This window comes from Phalaenopsis equestris, unplaced genomic scaffold, assembly GCF_001263595.1.
Source record: "Phalaenopsis equestris unplaced genomic scaffold, ASM126359v1 Scaffold232356, whole genome shotgun sequence".
NCBI lineage: Eukaryota > Viridiplantae > Streptophyta > Magnoliopsida > Asparagales > Orchidaceae > Phalaenopsis > Phalaenopsis equestris.
The window spans coordinates 228,354-245,381 of NW_018250322.1; the positions used below are offsets into that span (position 1 = coordinate 228,354).

The 17,028-nt window shown below is 32.7% G+C and overlaps 1 protein-coding gene across 1 annotated transcript in view; it reads left to right on the forward strand.

Moving 5' to 3' along the window:
* Positions 1-16,878, forward strand: part of LOC110038282 (ATPase family AAA domain-containing protein 1-like) — a 24,868-nt gene extending 7,990 nt beyond the window's left edge. The window contains exons 3-5 of the mRNA XM_020743072.1: positions 10,896-11,054; positions 15,110-15,405; positions 16,579-16,878. Coding sequence (XP_020598731.1) covers positions 10,896-11,054; positions 15,110-15,405; positions 16,579-16,782 — 659 coding nt within the window. The 3' untranslated portion in view covers positions 16,783-16,878. The remainder of the gene's footprint in view (positions 1-10,895; positions 11,055-15,109; positions 15,406-16,578) is intronic.
* Positions 16,879-17,028: the final 150 nt, after the last annotated feature.

The following is a 17,028-nucleotide window of genomic DNA, read 5'->3' on the forward strand; positions in this document are numbered from 1 at the left end:
TTTTTTTTTTTTTCCAAGGATAAATTTCTCATCCCAACCTTCACTCTATTCATTTTAAAAAACTAACACTTAGATGAAGCTAGATATTGAATTCCAAAATAATTTGGAATTATTGCATCATTTATGGAATCAACAACTGATTCCGTTGTTGATTTAGATATCTTGGGTCTGAGATGAGAATGATTTATGGAATCAACCAACTTTTTAAAAGGTGTGAACGATTTAGATATCTTGGGTCTGTTGTTCAAAGCGATGGTGATATAGATGGGGGTGTTAATAGTAGAATTCAAGTTGGTTGGTTGAAGTGGAGGAATGCTTCGGGCCTTTTGTGTGATAGAAAAGTACCGCTAAGACTGAAAGGAAAATTTTATAAGATGGTGGTGAGACCTGCAATGCTCTATGGCGCTGAATGTTGGCCTTTAAAAGAGAAGCATAATAATAAGTTAAGTGTTGCCGATATGAGAATGATTAGGTGGATGAGTGGCTTTACACTTAGAGACAAAATGCGGAATGAATATATTCGTGATAGGGTTGGTGTAGCTCCTGTGACAGACAAAATTAGAGAAAGTCGCCTTAGATGGTTTGGTCATATTAAACGTCGACCATTAGATCATCCGATTAGGAGAGTAGATGTTTTAAATTCGACTTGTGTTAAGAAAGGCAGAGGTAGACCTAGGAAGACTTGGGCTTATTGTATTAAAAATGATCTTAATTTACTAGAACTAAATGAAAATATGACACTAAATAGGACGCAATGGAGAATAAGGATTCATGTAGCCGACCCCACGTAGTGGGATTAAGGCTTTGTTGTTGTATTTTAGATCCCTAATATGTTGGGAGTTAAGGATTCAAAACATCTATTGATATTTGTGTTCGAATGTCCTGTATATATTTTGTCAAATAAAAATCTAATAGGAGTCTTATTATCTCAACCTGTAAAAAAATATTTTGATTTAACTTCAAAAAGATCATGATTGATGATTATCTAGCACCTCATAATAAATTGGGGAAGCAAAAAGGAAATATATACATCTTGAAGTTATCCGCGCTCTACTCTTTAAAATCAAAATCCAAAAGGTTATTGAGGAGCTATTATGTCCACCATATAATTAATAGAGTATCTTTTAAATCGTTTGATTTAAAAAATCCTCTAAATAATCTCACTAAGCTTTTCCTCGAATATAATTTATTCTCAAAAATTCCTTTTAAAATATTTGGTTTTTTTGTATTTATATATTCATAAACATTAATGAGATAAATTGGATCTACAACAAGTTATTGTGTTCTCTTGGGATATTGATCTAGCCAAATGGGATTTTTTCTTTTTTTTATGCTGAGATATAGTGAGAATACACCCAAAGGAGTTATCAGTACTGTTATCTTAAAAAAAAAAAATTAATTGGACTTGAGCAAGATTCCAAACTGTTGTTAGGTAACATTTCTATCTCTCTTAAAATAATCTTGATCAACCAATTATAATATACTGGGGTGTTAGAACTTGTACGGAAGATCTTCCATGTCCTTTTACATGGTGCATATCCTTCGATAAATTTTTGTCTACTCATAAATCTTTTACAAATGTGAACACTATTAAAGTTTTATGAACTCTGTTTGAGATATTAGGAAATAAGAATTGGAAGGTTGTCAGTGGATAAAAGTTGCACGCTATAAGAAAGAATTATACTTCTGAAATAGTTGAGTTGCCTAAAGGAAAAAAAAGGCTATAGGTTGTAAATGGGTTTTTTGCATTAAATTATAAAGTTGATTTATGCCTACAAAGGTATAAAGATAGGTTAGAAGGTAAATAATTTACCCATTCATACAATTTATATTACTAGTACACATTTGCTGTAATTGTAAAATTGAATTTAATTTGTATCATGTTATCTTTGGCTGCTAACTTTTGATGGTCTATGCAAGAATATGATGTTAAAAAAAAATATTTTTTTGCATGTTGTTGTAGAAGAAGCTTATTTTGATCTTTCATTTGAATTCAATATTTCTTTTTCAAAAGAATCAATTTTATAGGCTATGAAAGCTGTAAATCAGATTGAAACAATTACCAAGAGTATTATTTGAAAGATTCACAAAAGTTAAGCTTAATGTGATATAGATAAAACCAAAGTGGTTATGCATTCCTTGCAAAACCTTCGACTGAAGGTAGAATGACAATTCTTTCAATTTATGTTGGAAAGAAACCATTTACGAATAAAAATTGATATAGAAGTAACTTACAAATTGAAAAGAAACCATTTATGTTAAAAATTGATAAATTTAAATACTTGGTATAGGAGTAACTTACAACAACAACAACAACAACAACAACAACAAACCTTTATCCACTAAGTGGGCTCAGCTATATGTATCCTTTTTCTCCATTGCGTCCTATTGAGTGTTATATTTTCATTTAATTCTAATAAATTAAGATCATTTTTTATACAATATGCCCAAGTTTTTCTAGGTCTTCCTCTGCCTTCCTTAACAAAATTCAAATCTAAAACATCTACTCTCCTAATCAGATCATCAGATGGTTAATGTTTAATGTGACCAAACCATTTAAGACGACTCTCTCTAATATTGTCCGCCACTGAGCTACACCAACCATATCACAGATATATTTATTTCACATTTTGTCTCTAAGTGTAAAGTCACTCATCCACGCAAGCATCCTCATCTTGACAGCACTTAACTGTCAAGAGAAACATATATGAGCAGCTTTTCAGGAGCTATCAAAAAGCTGTTGATGAAGAAACAAATGTCTGTTTCGGAGATCTGTTGCACTGCTACTGTTTCTGATGAGAAAGATTATTTTGCCTTTATATATGTTATATATACAAATAAATATAGTTTTCAGAATATTACTAAATAAATAATAGAAAGAGGTCTTACTACTAAAAAAACTAATAGTTCAGTCCAAAATACTTTAATACATAAAAAAAGGTAAGCTATTTGAAGCAAATGACTACAATAATGAGGACAACCACGGTAATCAACAAGTCTTGAATGATATTTGTCTTGAAATCCTGATGATCAAGTCTTCAGGACAATCTCCTCTACATCTCTGCTTCTCTCCTCAACCGATCACAGTCTGGAGGGACCTCGTCAGTGTCATTAAACAAATGGAAGAAATCGCAATCTGTAGGAGTTCTGTTTCTAGGACAAGAAAAAAATATTCTCTCGTAGCTGCCTTCCTTTCTGGACTGATATTGAACACATTTATCACTGGAATAACAAAAGAAACTTTTGAAGTGCTTGATGATCTTGAGCTCATTTTCCCTATTATTATAATACAATATTGTGCTAATTAAAAAAAATTACGTTGATAAAACATTCGAGAAATTCAAAAAAACAAAAGTAGTCCTAAAATTAAGAATTAAAGTTTATCAGTACACAAAAAATGTATAATACAGGTTGCTATATATATTTTGAAAAAAATATATCCAAAGAAAAAGATAGAGATGAAATATGAATCATCAACTACGAATAATTAGGTGATGCTATATAAGCGCAGTCATTGAATTCACCAAATCATCAATAATCTCCTCTCTTAAATGTAAGATCTCGACGCCTTCTCCCTCAGAAATGTTGTACTTGTTGTCCTAAAGTTCTTTTCTTGAACCGAAGGTTTGAGTTGTTGTTGGTTAGCTTCCTCAGACATGTAGTTAGGATCATTATCTAAGACCCTGAAATTGATATCATCTCGGGATGAATGCCTCTGTATAAAATTATGAAGCGCAGTCGTTGCAACAACTATCTTCACCTAATTTTTAAAGAATACACAAATATATCTTAGAGTATGACCCACTTTTTCTTTCATACACCAAATGCTCGCTTGATGACACTGTGTTGTGATGAGTGTCTTTTGTTAAGTGCACCAACCTCGCGTAAATATAATAGTGATAGATTAGTTAAATGCACCAATCTTGCGAAGGCATCGAAAATTTGTATTCGAGCGGTCAAATTTAAATATTTTGTTGTTGTGTGCACTTTTTTCCTGACCAGCCATCACGAATGTAAAACACATGTTGAAATCACATACTGCTAATATATTTTGTGTAGTAGCCTCACACCTTCCGATATAGACTACCTTTTCCTCGTTCTCCATGTTGCGTAAACATGCATACCATCAATTGCTTTGATGTAGTTCTTTTCTGAAATAATATAACAATATATGCTATTTATAAACTTTCTTTAATATATTACAGTACGAATTGAGATTGAGATCAATACCTTAAAAAATGACATATCTCAGATTGTTTTGAATTTCCTAAGGTGTTTGAGCTAATGATGGGTCAAGTGGTTTGACAGTGTTCGTAGTCATTTTAACCAAAGAGTTAACTCTAACATGGAAATACCCACTAATCGTCTCTATAGAGTGCTAGAAACTTTCAGAAGCAGCACAAGTGGACTCATTATGCGACATAATGAAAAACATGATAATTAGGACTTCTCGGGATGTAAATCGCGAAGATCCATGCAAATCATATTTGAATTGCAATTCGTCCAATAAATCGTAGAATATAACTTTTAAGATCCTGAACATGCTGGGAATCCGACTTGGATGAGCTTCTATTAGTTCACCAACCATTTGTCACCCACAGATGATAATGACACACAGGATGTCTTACAAATATGTCTCTGGTACTCATGAATCAGACAAACTGTGCTGGCAATGATTGTCGCTTGTTTAACTATTTATATAATCTTCTCTTCATTGGTGACTCCATTTATCTGAATAAATAATGTTATGCTTATTTTAAAAGAACATGTTATTCTAAATGTAGATAAATGCTTAACTTGTGCGCAATGAAAGTAGTTTAACTATGAAAATCCACAAATAATAAAATGTCAGAAATAATACACATTACCATAGTTTACAATAGAAATATTAAATACTACAAATAGTCACTCTGATATAGTAGCAACAAGTAAAAGAAATAGAGGTGTATGTCATCTAGCTAGTTAGACTCTCTAAAAATAATGAAGGTGAGGAATCTTCCGTTCAGGGAGCAAAGCGACGAAAGCCTCTCACTTGTTTTGATCCTCAAGCAGTTTTACGACGAATAAGTTGAAGGAAATGTCATCAAAAATTTCTGAAAATGAGTCGAGTAGCTTGACAACATTTGTCTTTATTGGGTAATGCATGCAGAGTAGTGCGGACACTTGAAATGATATTGGTGCAGTTTGTCACTAGCTGTGATAGCTACTGGGATAAACGAGCTACCCAGCTTTATTTTTCTTTTTTCCCTTTTTGTGTCAAGGGTGCAAGTCGCCTAGAGTGACCAAACTCCCCATTATCTCTTTCATCTGGTTGTTCCTCGTAGACCTCATTGGAATGAACACATTCGAGCTTATCCAAATTAGTGGGCTCTTCTGTTGTGGCCCAGACATTAACGTCTGTTGCTACAACACCGAGGAACATAGTATCTAGCTTTTCCTCCAGCTCCATGTCAATGCCAACAAGTCCAAATATTTTTGTATTTGGTAAAACCTACAATTGCTAAACTTGATTTCTAAGAAACAAAATTTTGAAGTAAATAATATTCAATGTAATATTTTCTACTTACTGGAATTTTCTCTTGCTACCACTTCTCAGGTGCATCAACTGTTTTCCTAATAGGGTCTCATTCTAAACCAGTGACTTCTCTCTTTAGCTCCTTGCACAACTTCTAGTCCTGAAGTTGATTCCATTTATTTTTCAGTTGAGTTTTGTTGTACAGTTTACCTATTCTTTCTTGAAAGAGTTTCATTATTTTTTGCCAACCTTCTTAATTGAAATGTTGTTGGGTTATTACCATTTTCTATATCCTTCAAGCATAAATCATAAAATATTTTTTTCACCTCACTATCCCAAATGCCAGATATCCCAATTTTTTTTGTTTACTCATCTAATATCTAAGTAAAAAAAAAAAGAAATGGATCAACATAATTTGACATGTAAAACAACAATACATTAAGATAAAATAAAAATATGACAAAAAAAGAATTAAAAGTAGATCTCTTAATCAAGGCATATATATCAAAAATAGCTTCATTCAAGATCACCAATTGTGTTCTCCAGGCATACTGACCAGACAGTATCCGTGTCAAATTAGATGACCGTTTTTTTTAATATTCACAATTGGTAATCGGTTGAGCTTTTTGTTATGTTTTTTTTCCATCATCGCTCTTCTAAACTTGTCACAAGAAATGTGAAATGTGCCCTCTAAATCACACTCTGAAAGCATCACTTTAAACGGAATCTAAGCAACCAACGGTCCTACAAACCATCCGAAGTAATAAGATTAAATAAATCTCAAGAATTATGCCTAATAAGTTAACAAAATCTACTCCATCTCAATATATTTCAACATGGATAGATATCAATATATTTCAACAAGGATAGATATAGCACTGCTATATAGTTTTTCTGAGAAATTTTGTTGGTTGATTTGTTTGCTATTGCCTCCTCAGTGTAGAGTAATATTTTGGGAGGAGAATGGTGAACACTGAATCTTTTTTTTAGTTTTTTTAAGACTTTTATAAATGAAATTGCATATGTTTTGATGCAAAGTTGAAGTTTACAAGTTCTATAAGTTAACATCTATACTTTATTCTGATCAACCAACAGAAACTATGGAATGAAATATATATGAGCATTGTTCATCTGTTTCTGTTATAATTTTTTGTGTACTTGTTCTCCGTATGCATGCACTCATGCAAACCCGAAATTACATGCCAGATAAGATGTTGATAACCAATTTTTTGCTTCTATCAAGCTAGCCAAAGCGGGAGCTCAGTGAGATCTCTCAAACAAAGAAGCCTCCAACCATAATCACCATTTCCCCAAACTGACTAAAAACTTGAACGTGTTCTCTAGCAACATGAAGTATCTGTGGGAAAACTTTGTCATCAATTTAAAATTGACAAATGATGATTGGTTGAGCTCTTTGATAGTTATTTTCCATCATCGCTCTATAGGATAGTTGAATGACATCCCCCAATTAATATCTTATTCGGCATATAACCTCAGTGAATACATATGCATGATAAGCACACATAAAATTCTGAAAGAAACAGATGAATAATACTCGTATATATTTCATTCCACGACTTCTACTGGTTAATCAGAATAAGAATAGTTGTTGCTAACTTATTTATCATGTAAACTTCAATTTTGCATCAAAATATATTCATAATAATTTCATTCCATAAAAACGTATTAAAACTAATAAAAGAAAGCAGTGCTCAACAGTCACCCTCTCAAAATGTTATTCTACACTGAAGAGGAGGCAAATCGAGCAACAATATTTTTAGTAGAAATGTAAAAGAATGCTTATGTATCTATGCAGAACATGCATACCAAAAATTCTGAAATAAACAGATTAACAATGCTCATATATATTTCATTCCATAGCTTCTACTAGTTGATCATGATAGGTGGAGATGCTGACAACTTATCTATCATGCAAACTTCAAATTTGCAACAAAACATATGTAATTTCATTTATAAAAGTCTTAGAAAAACTAAAAAAAGGAAGAATTGCTCAACATTGTTCCCTCAAGATGTTACTCTCAGAAAAACTGCAAAATAGTGCTCATATAGCTATGAAAAAAAAACAAAAAAAAAATCTGAAATAAGCAGATTAACAATGCTCATATGTATTTCATTTCATTGTTTATATTGGTTGATCAGAACAGGTAAAGATGCTGCTAACTAACTAATACAAGCTATGGAATGAAATACATATGAACATTGTTCATCTGTTTTGACTGTTTGATAAAGATGTCATATCGTAAAAGCAGCCTCCCAAATGGGGCCTAAACACTGATAAGGGAAAATTCAATGATTTGTTGGAAGACTAATTTATTTGTCCCATGCTCACTTAGATATAGCATTTACAGGAAACCTTATTAGTAAATTTATGCATAAAGCCATAAACCAAATGATTCTCACCTTAAAGCTACTTATAAAGTTCTGCGTATCCAATCAAATCATGGGAAAGAAATTTTTTACAAAGGCATAAAATGCTAAAACTTGAAGGTTATGGAATGTTCAACCACTTACTAAGCTCTCATGTATATAAATCAAATCTTGGAAAAGGAATTTTTTACAAATGAAATGCTAAAACTTGAAGCTTATGGAACGTCATGTTGAAACTGATTTTGGGTGATCACATGTGTTGATAGAAGTTCAACTTCAAGTCATTGCACATTATCAGGATGAAAACTTGTAACAGGAAATGAAGAAGCCACTCATGGTCTCAAGATCAAGTTTAGAATCTAAATTTAAAGCAATTGCTCATGGAATTTGTGAACTTTTGTAGCTAAAAACACACTTAAAGATCTTGAAATAAAAAGCGAAGAACATCTAAGGTTGTATTATAATAACAAATTTTCAATTACTATTGCCCATAAATCAAATGAACAAACCAAACATGTGGAAGTCGATAGATATTTCTTTAAGAAAAGTTGTAGAGTTTATTGATTTGCGCTATATGTCCCAGCAGGTAGTGAATTTGTGGATGTATTACAAAATGACTTCTCCATGCTACATTCGAAAGTATTTAAGACAAATTGAGAATGATGTATATCTGCCAATCAGTTTAACTGTGAGTGTTGAAGAATGCCAGCCCAAAAAAAGGGAACTGCTTGTTGAACGAAATGGCGGGTGACAACAAGCTGATTAAGGAAACAACAACGATTTCAGCACCAATAAAGGATCACTAGCTGTTGTAAAGAGATCAACAGAGTTATAAATTATCACTCTTGGATTCCAGCAGTTAATGGTGCCAACAATATGCAAAGTTATGAGATAAATTTGGCAGGCCCTGATTGGCAGGGAAATTGGGAAGAATTCCTTGTGGGATGTTTTTGTAACTTTCCTAGAATTTTATATATTTTTAATATAGTCTAGGCAGCTTTATGTATATAAACCCCTTGACTGTATGATAAGCAAGTCAAAATTTTTAGCCATTCCTCTGTTTTCTACGCCATCATTTTCATTAATAACTAATTTTCACATACTCACCTCAAACAACTGGTTTTCATGTTTCAAAACCAAACTATAGATATACAACCCTTCGTTTTTCAATTTACTTGCTTCATAGTGTTGATATAGAGAATGAGTAAGTTTAGGATGTTTGTCAAAAACTCTAAAAAATATCCCAAATTAAGGTTTTGCGTAGCTATTGACTTATTTATTTTTAGTAATTTCACATGATTATAAAATCCTTTTAGAAATACACTTAGCGCTTTGCTAAGTCCCATTTACTAGTGCAGTTTATAATATTATTATAACAATAACCTTCATATGAATATCATTAAGAATATTCTGAGTTCTACTTCGTAGATATGAAAATTGAAATTGTAGGATTTAGGTTAAATTAATCCAATTAAAATAAGATATTATTTTAGGAAAACCATGGTTTATCATCTTAGATTTCTATTTAATTACATGTCTACTCTATTTCTATAAAACCTTAAGCTTGCAACTCTTAATTATTAATTAACTATATAAATTAATTACATATAGATGAAAATTATGAAATGCAGCTATAAAGAAGTAGGTTTTATCTACTCTTAAGACATGAAAGGAAAATGTGAAATTGGTTGGGTAGCTTTGTCTAATGATAGCCTCCTTCACCAACAACAACTCTTTCTAGAATGCAGAGCAAGTGAGATTTCAACGGATAATGAGGAGAGAAGAAGCTATTGTGGTCTTCCTACTGGTGATGCACCACATATGGTACCTCCTCTTTCAATCACTTGTCTCTCTCCCTCTCTTGATCCCCACCTTCTCTCATTTTTTATCTCTCTCGATGGCTCAATCATCTCTCTTTTAATGTGTGTGTGTGCGACTGTCACATCAAAACTCCACTTTTTTTATATTTAAAAATTGAAATAATCTTTTTTATGCATAAGAAAGGTGGTGTATGTGTAAAAATTGAAGTTTAGGTGTTAGGTATGTAAATACTTAGGAATTGAGTGGAATGTGTATGTGTAAATACCTCCATTTTATTTTAAATGTTGGTCACATGCTGTTATTTCTCATAACCATTGGGTTGGCTGGAATGTGTTGGATCCTACGATCTGGACGTGAATAGTGCTGTGACACTGGATTTGCTAGAGAATGTCTAACTGGAAGTTGGAGGGAGGGTTTTTGCATAAGTTAGTGTTTTAGAAGGAGGACGTTGCATGTAACTAATCAAAACTTTTAAGGTGTATGACTAGATATTGTGAGTGCATGGTTTTGGGCTTGGCCAATACCCAGACACATTAATCTTACGATGCTTTGCTGATGTCCCCTTTTAATAAATATTTTCTAGATTTCTCATCTTTTTTTTGGAGTAATCTTTGTGTTACTTTACTCAGAAGCCATATTTAGGATACTTGATTTTGTTTTCAGATGCTAGATATATTCCTACTAGTCGTTGAAGTATAGAGAGTTATACCGGACTATTAGGAAGGAACTCTGCTCAATGTGCTTGAATTTGGAAGTATTACATACCACTTAATTCTTATATATTTACATATCTAACATGTAAACTTCAATCTTTTACATATATGCCACCTTACTTATATATGCCACCTTACTTGTTGCATGTAAAGGTGTATTTCACTTTTTAAATGTTAAAATGGTGGTCTTTTTTATATAATATGAAAAAATTGGGTGGTATAGATGTAAAAAGATAAGATTAGGTGTTAGATATGTAAATACTTTCGAATTGCATGATATGTATGTATATGCCCCTTGAATTTTTAATTGGTATCATCTATCATATTCTTTATTCAGGATAGGGATACCAATTTTTCGCACTTTTGTTAAATCATGAATCCATGTGGTTTTTGTTTTATGAGATTGATATACTTTACAAATATGCCCTGCTCAAATGACTTTCCTGTAATTGTTGCAGTGGCTGCAGTATTTTCTCTAGCCCATAAGCTCCAGCCTTCCATTATTTTCATTGATGAAGTGGACAGCTTCTTGGGACAGCGTCGAACTACCGATCATGAAGCCATGACTAATATGAAGACTGAATTCATGTCTTTATGGGATGGTTTTACTACCGATCGTGAGTACTCAGACAATTTTTTCTCCATTTGTCATATATGTCATCTATATTTAAGATTGCTTCTCTGATTGCAAATTGATATAATTTGATTTGGTTGAATTACTAAAGCAATGAATTCACGAAATTTTTTAGTAAATTTTCAAACAACTGCAGCAAATTTAGCATGCATCAGAAGTTTATATTCAATGCTTAAAAATTGAGGGGCATTTACATACATACCCTTCAATTTCTGTGTATTTACATATCTAACTCATGAACTTTGCTTTTTACATTTATGCCACCGAGATCTTTCATATCACATTAAAATTATCACCATTTTGACTTTTAAAACATGAAACACATTTTCTAGCATACATAAGATGTTATGCATGTAAAAATTGAAGTTTGGGTTTTAGATATGAATTGGGTAGTATGAGGTGAGGTTTGTAAATTTTTCAAAAAAAATTAGTATTAGGTGAAGCAAAGGCTCAAAGAGTCGAACCAAAATTATAACGTTTACTGATCATTATCATCGTAAGAAACTGTTTAACATAGATTCTACCCAACAATCATTGGTACTCTACGGGCAAATAGACCAAGTTACTTGTTAGAAAGAGTGAGAAGAAAAAAGAAGAAAGAGTCCGTCTTTGTATTCCTGTTTCATTACAGTTTTAAGGTGTTGTGAGGAAAAGTTCGTCTCCTTTGCTATCCTCTCTTGAGTTATTGTCACCCTTAATTTATCAGGGCATTTACATACATACCATACAATTCTTATAGATTTACATATGTAATTTCAAAAATTTAATTAATATTTACATGCATACCACTCAAATCTTTGACATCACATAAAAATTATCACTATTTCTAACTTTTTGAAATTGAAATGCACCTTTTCATGCATAGATTCATATCACCGAAGTGTTATAAATGTATATATCAAACGGTAGGTGTTAGATATGTAAATGCATAAAAATTATATGGTATGTATGTAAAGTACCCTAATTTATTTTTCTAGTTTGTTTTCGCATCAAGTTTTAAATGTGTTTTCCAAAGGTGACCAAGAAAACACACTCCTATTAAAAACCATAGAAAATGGAAGACCATTAATACATGCAACCTCATGAAAGAATAATCTTATAATTTGAGAAGTATCAAAACAAGTCACTCCGGTACTTCTTAGGCCCTGGAAGTTGCTCAATCATCTCGAGGCATTTGTCTCTCCCAGCACAAATATGTGTTTGATCTATTGATATAGAATAGTCTTCTTCTTTGCAAACTAGTGGCGGTCCCAATGGATCTTAATGAGAAATTAGCTGATGTTCCCAATGTGGTTCCGGTGAACAAGATTCGCTACCAACGGCTTGTGCGGAAACTTATTTACCTCATCCATACTCACCTCGACAATTATCTAAGCAGTAGGTGCAGTAGGTATTGTGAGTCAATTCATGCATGATCCCTATGAGCATCATCTACGAGTTGTCCACAAGATCTTTCACTACTTAGATGGCACACTGAGGCTATGTTTGTTTTTCTCGAGCCACACCTCTCGTTCCATTGTTGTTTATACAGATGTGGATTGAGTCGGGTTTATCCATGATCGGTGATCCACCTCAGGATATTGCTCATTTGTGTGGTGAAATCTTGTTACGTGGAAAAGCAAAAAACAATCGGTTGTGGCCTGGAGCAGTGCTGAAGCCGAGTTTCGCTCCATGTCCCTGGGTATTTGTGAAGCTCTTTGGTTACGCATCATGCTCAGTGAATTTCCCATGTCAGTCTGTGCTCCTCTCCAGCTGTTCTGTGATAATAAACTTGCTATTAGTATTGCCCATAATCCGATCCAGCATGATCGGACCAGCATGTGGAGATTGACATGCACTTCATTAAAGAGAAGCTCAATTCAGAGGAGTATTTCATTTGTCTCATCCAATGGTCAATTAACAACTATCCTTACCAAGAATCTTCCTTGGCCATTGGTTGACGACTTTAAATCCTTGTTGAACATGATTGGCATATATGCTTGAACTTGAGGGGGAGTATTAGATTTATTAACCTAATTATTAGGCTAATTACTATTGCAACTATTATTAGCTTTTATTTGCTTTCTTTATGTTTCGTTTCCATATTTATGCATTTCCGTGTTGGTCTATTTCTGATTTTATACCTTTCCATTTATCACAGACTTGTAATATGTATTTATATTGTCCTTTTCTATGAATAAAATTATCTTGCTATATTTTCAAAACTCAAAGAACTAACGAAGCTGCAGGCATGCTATAACATTGTTCCATGGTTTACCAAGCTAGCTAGTAAAACTCTAAGAGAGCATACAAAATCATAGAATTTCATAGTGAAACAAGTAGAAAGGAACGGATACCAAATGTAATGGGGGGGAAGATGTATTCTTGGCACTAACCAAGTGGGGGAGGGATAGAGAGGAATTAGTGGTACCAAACTTTGGTGAGTTGTCCAAATATAGTACTTCTCATTCATTATTAACCATTACATATATATTTTCCCACGAATATATAAAGAGGAAAATGTTTAATTGTATCCATGACACTACGAGATAAAGTCAGATAATAAAAAGTAGTCGAATTACCTAAATACCTATTTTAAAAACGAGGAATATACTTTTTAAAGTTCAAAATAATCACCTATTAATTCTTTTGAAATAGTAATAAATTTTCAAATTATATCACGTCATCCTAAGTTCATTAGATTTTCTTAAGAAAGTATAGTGAAACAACTTGAGTTTATAGAATGCATAGCATGAGGATTATCTCATCTTTACTAGTATAAATTTCATCTTCGACATCATCATTGCTTTATTCTATTCCACTGAATTTGTATCCTTCCATTAATTCTTTTTTTACATATTTAAAAAAAAAAATCAAAGAACTCATATTTGTTATTTGAAATATTAGCACTTATCTTGTAATCAAAGTGCGGTCCTTGAACCGCAGTGTGCATTTTAAAGAAAATTGACTTTCTTGTCATGTCTTAATGAAGCTGCCTGCCGAGATGATGTTTAAATTGATTTTCTTGTCATGTCTTAATGAAGATGCCTGCCGTGATGATGTTTGACGCACAATAGTTGCTTTAAGCGTCTAGGAAAGCTTGTGAATTGTCTTTAATATTAATTGGTAACAGTAGTCAGAAAATGAAAGAAAAATAATTGTGATAGGATTTGCAAAGTACATTGATGTAGAAAAATATGTTCTTTAAGTTTGGAAATGTAAAAACCTTAATTTGACTGTTGCAAAAAAAATTTCTTTTTTTTCATTAGCTCACCCATGTCTTTGGCTTTGAAATCAGGACTTTGTTGTTAAAAAATAAAACTCTCAATCATTAGGCTGAATGAGATGCACATCATTTGTCCCAACAACCTCAAAGCCCCTGCTTGGTAACTGTTGACAAACAGGAAGTTGATTCATGCATATCAATTAATTTGGGAAAATTTACATGCATACCACATAATTCTTATGTATTTGCATATCCAACACTGAAAGTTTGATATTTTCACTCACAACACCTTGGTGTCATGAACATATACATGAAATGGTGTACTTCACTTTTAAAATGATATTGATGGTGTTATTTTTAATGTGATGTTAAAGTTTTGAGTGTCATGCATGTGAATATGAATGTTTAGGTGTTAGATATGTAAATACATAAGAATTGTGCGTTATGTATGGAAATGCCCTATTAATTTTTTATCATCCACTACTCTGGATTTTTTTTTCACTACAGTAAGTGACCAAAAACCAGGAATAACTGCTTTGAATTCTTGTAATTATAATAAAAATGATGAAAATATATTAATGGTTATTGAAAATAATATAGCAATTTATAAGCTTACACCAATCTTCTAGGAGGGTGTATGGCTATAAGGCGAGGCATTTGGGGTAATTATATAAATGGATTTAAGCCACCATGAGATGATCCTTTTAACTTTTATATGAGTAAAGACTTCAACTGTTATTATTTTAATAATCTTCTACATGTTTATCCATCTTTTTATTGTACTTGCCAAATTTAATATTGAATAAAAAGATTATTGATGATCTTCATAACAGAGAATGCACGTGTGATGGTTCTAGCAGCCACAAACAGGCCAAATGAGCTTGATGAGGCGATATTAAGGCGATTTCCTCAGGCATTCGAAATCGGCATACCGGACCGTAGTGAGAGATCTAAGATTCTAAAGGTTATTTTGAAGGGTGAAAATATCGAAGAAAACATCGACTACGATTATATAGCATACCATTGCGAAGGATTTACAGGGTCGGATATTTTTGAGCTCTGTAAGAAAGCGGCCTATGTTCCGGTTAGAGAGTTATTGAAAGCTGAGAAGAATGGAGAATACCCCAATGTAAGGATGCATATATTTCATCTCTTTAGATGTGGTTTACTTTTTAATTTTTTTCCTTTTTGAAGATTTGATGATGATTTTTTATTTATTTACCCATTTGATTTTAGTTTTTAGGGGCATTGACATTGATACCACCCAATTCCTATCTATTTGCATATCATACAGCCAAACTTTAATTTACATATATATGGTCCAAATTTTTCGTATCACATAAAAAAATTCCACCATTTTAACTTTTAAAATATGAAATACACATTTTTCATGCATAGACAAGGTGGCATATATGTAAAAATTGAAGCTTAGATGTTAGATATGTAAATACATAGCAATTGAGTGTCATGTATGTAAATCTTCCTTGTTTTTTTCTTCTCTCAATTTTTCGTAGTAATTAGAACTTGTAGGTTAACCTTTGATTTCAATCAGAATTCTCTTAGTCAATTTTCGCTTTGGATTTGTGGAAAAAACATGGAGCAAATGTAAGTAGTTGTGCGAGCTCAATTTGTAGGATTTCTTTGTGTGCAACTCACTTGTCCTGGTGGTTGGGTGCCTTATCTGGAACCGTAAAGGCTTGAATTCAAAGCCTAGCATATGTGTCTGTAGGGGTGTAAGTGAGTTGACCTTGCTCAAGCTCGAGTCGTCGGCGATGTCTCAAGTCGAACTTATTAAGCTATTAGCTCGAACTTAAGCTCATTATTAAACAAGCTAGAGTTCAAGTTTGTCTATGTTTTTTCTCGTCGTCTCATGAGCCAATTCAACTAGCTGATCGATGGTCATGTCAATGCCTTCTCTGGCGAGTAGCCACTTCTCATTCTTCTCCAGCCATTAAGTCGTTCTCTGGTGTGCTATCATGATAATTTAATATCCAGCTTGAGCTCATGAGCCGTCTCGCAAGCTTGCGGTCATCATTGCAAGCCGAGCATTTGAGCTCGTCATTCGTGCTCGAGATAGGCATGACTCGAGCTCGACCCGACTTTGTTTATTAACATTTAACATTTTAACTTTTAAAAAGTGAAATACACCATTCATGTAAAAAAATTTAAGTTTAGGTATTAGATATATAAATACATAAAAATCGAGTGTTATGTGTAAATCTTCCCAAAAGTAAAATCTCATTGAAAAAAAATCACTTCTCATTTCATATGCCTTGAACATTTTATACTCTTCTCTATATAGGGTCCAAGGCCATTGAAGCAGTCGGACCTGGAGAAAGCACTATCATCCTTCAGAAAAGCAAGAAGATCAACGGTCGGATATCAATCTCCTCTTTGGGTCCCACCAACAAATCCTGTTGATGATCAGGTCCAGCATGCAATTTCCGAAATCTCAGAGCTAATGTCTCAAATCATGAACAGCCAATCTGAAGCTCGCAATTCATAGGTGTCTTTTCTACAGGGATGATAGTGTTGAGCTTGTGGGACTCAATTTTGATTAGTATTTATTTTAAAATTTGATAAATGATATTTATATTATATTTAGGTATATGGAGTTTTGTGATTTGATTTTTCTGATAATGTAAATATATTAAGTTATTTGCTATTAATTTTTTTATTAAAAAGTAAAATCTTAGTACATTTATATGTAATAAGTGCAAATTCGTTTTAGACTGATTTTTTAATATATATA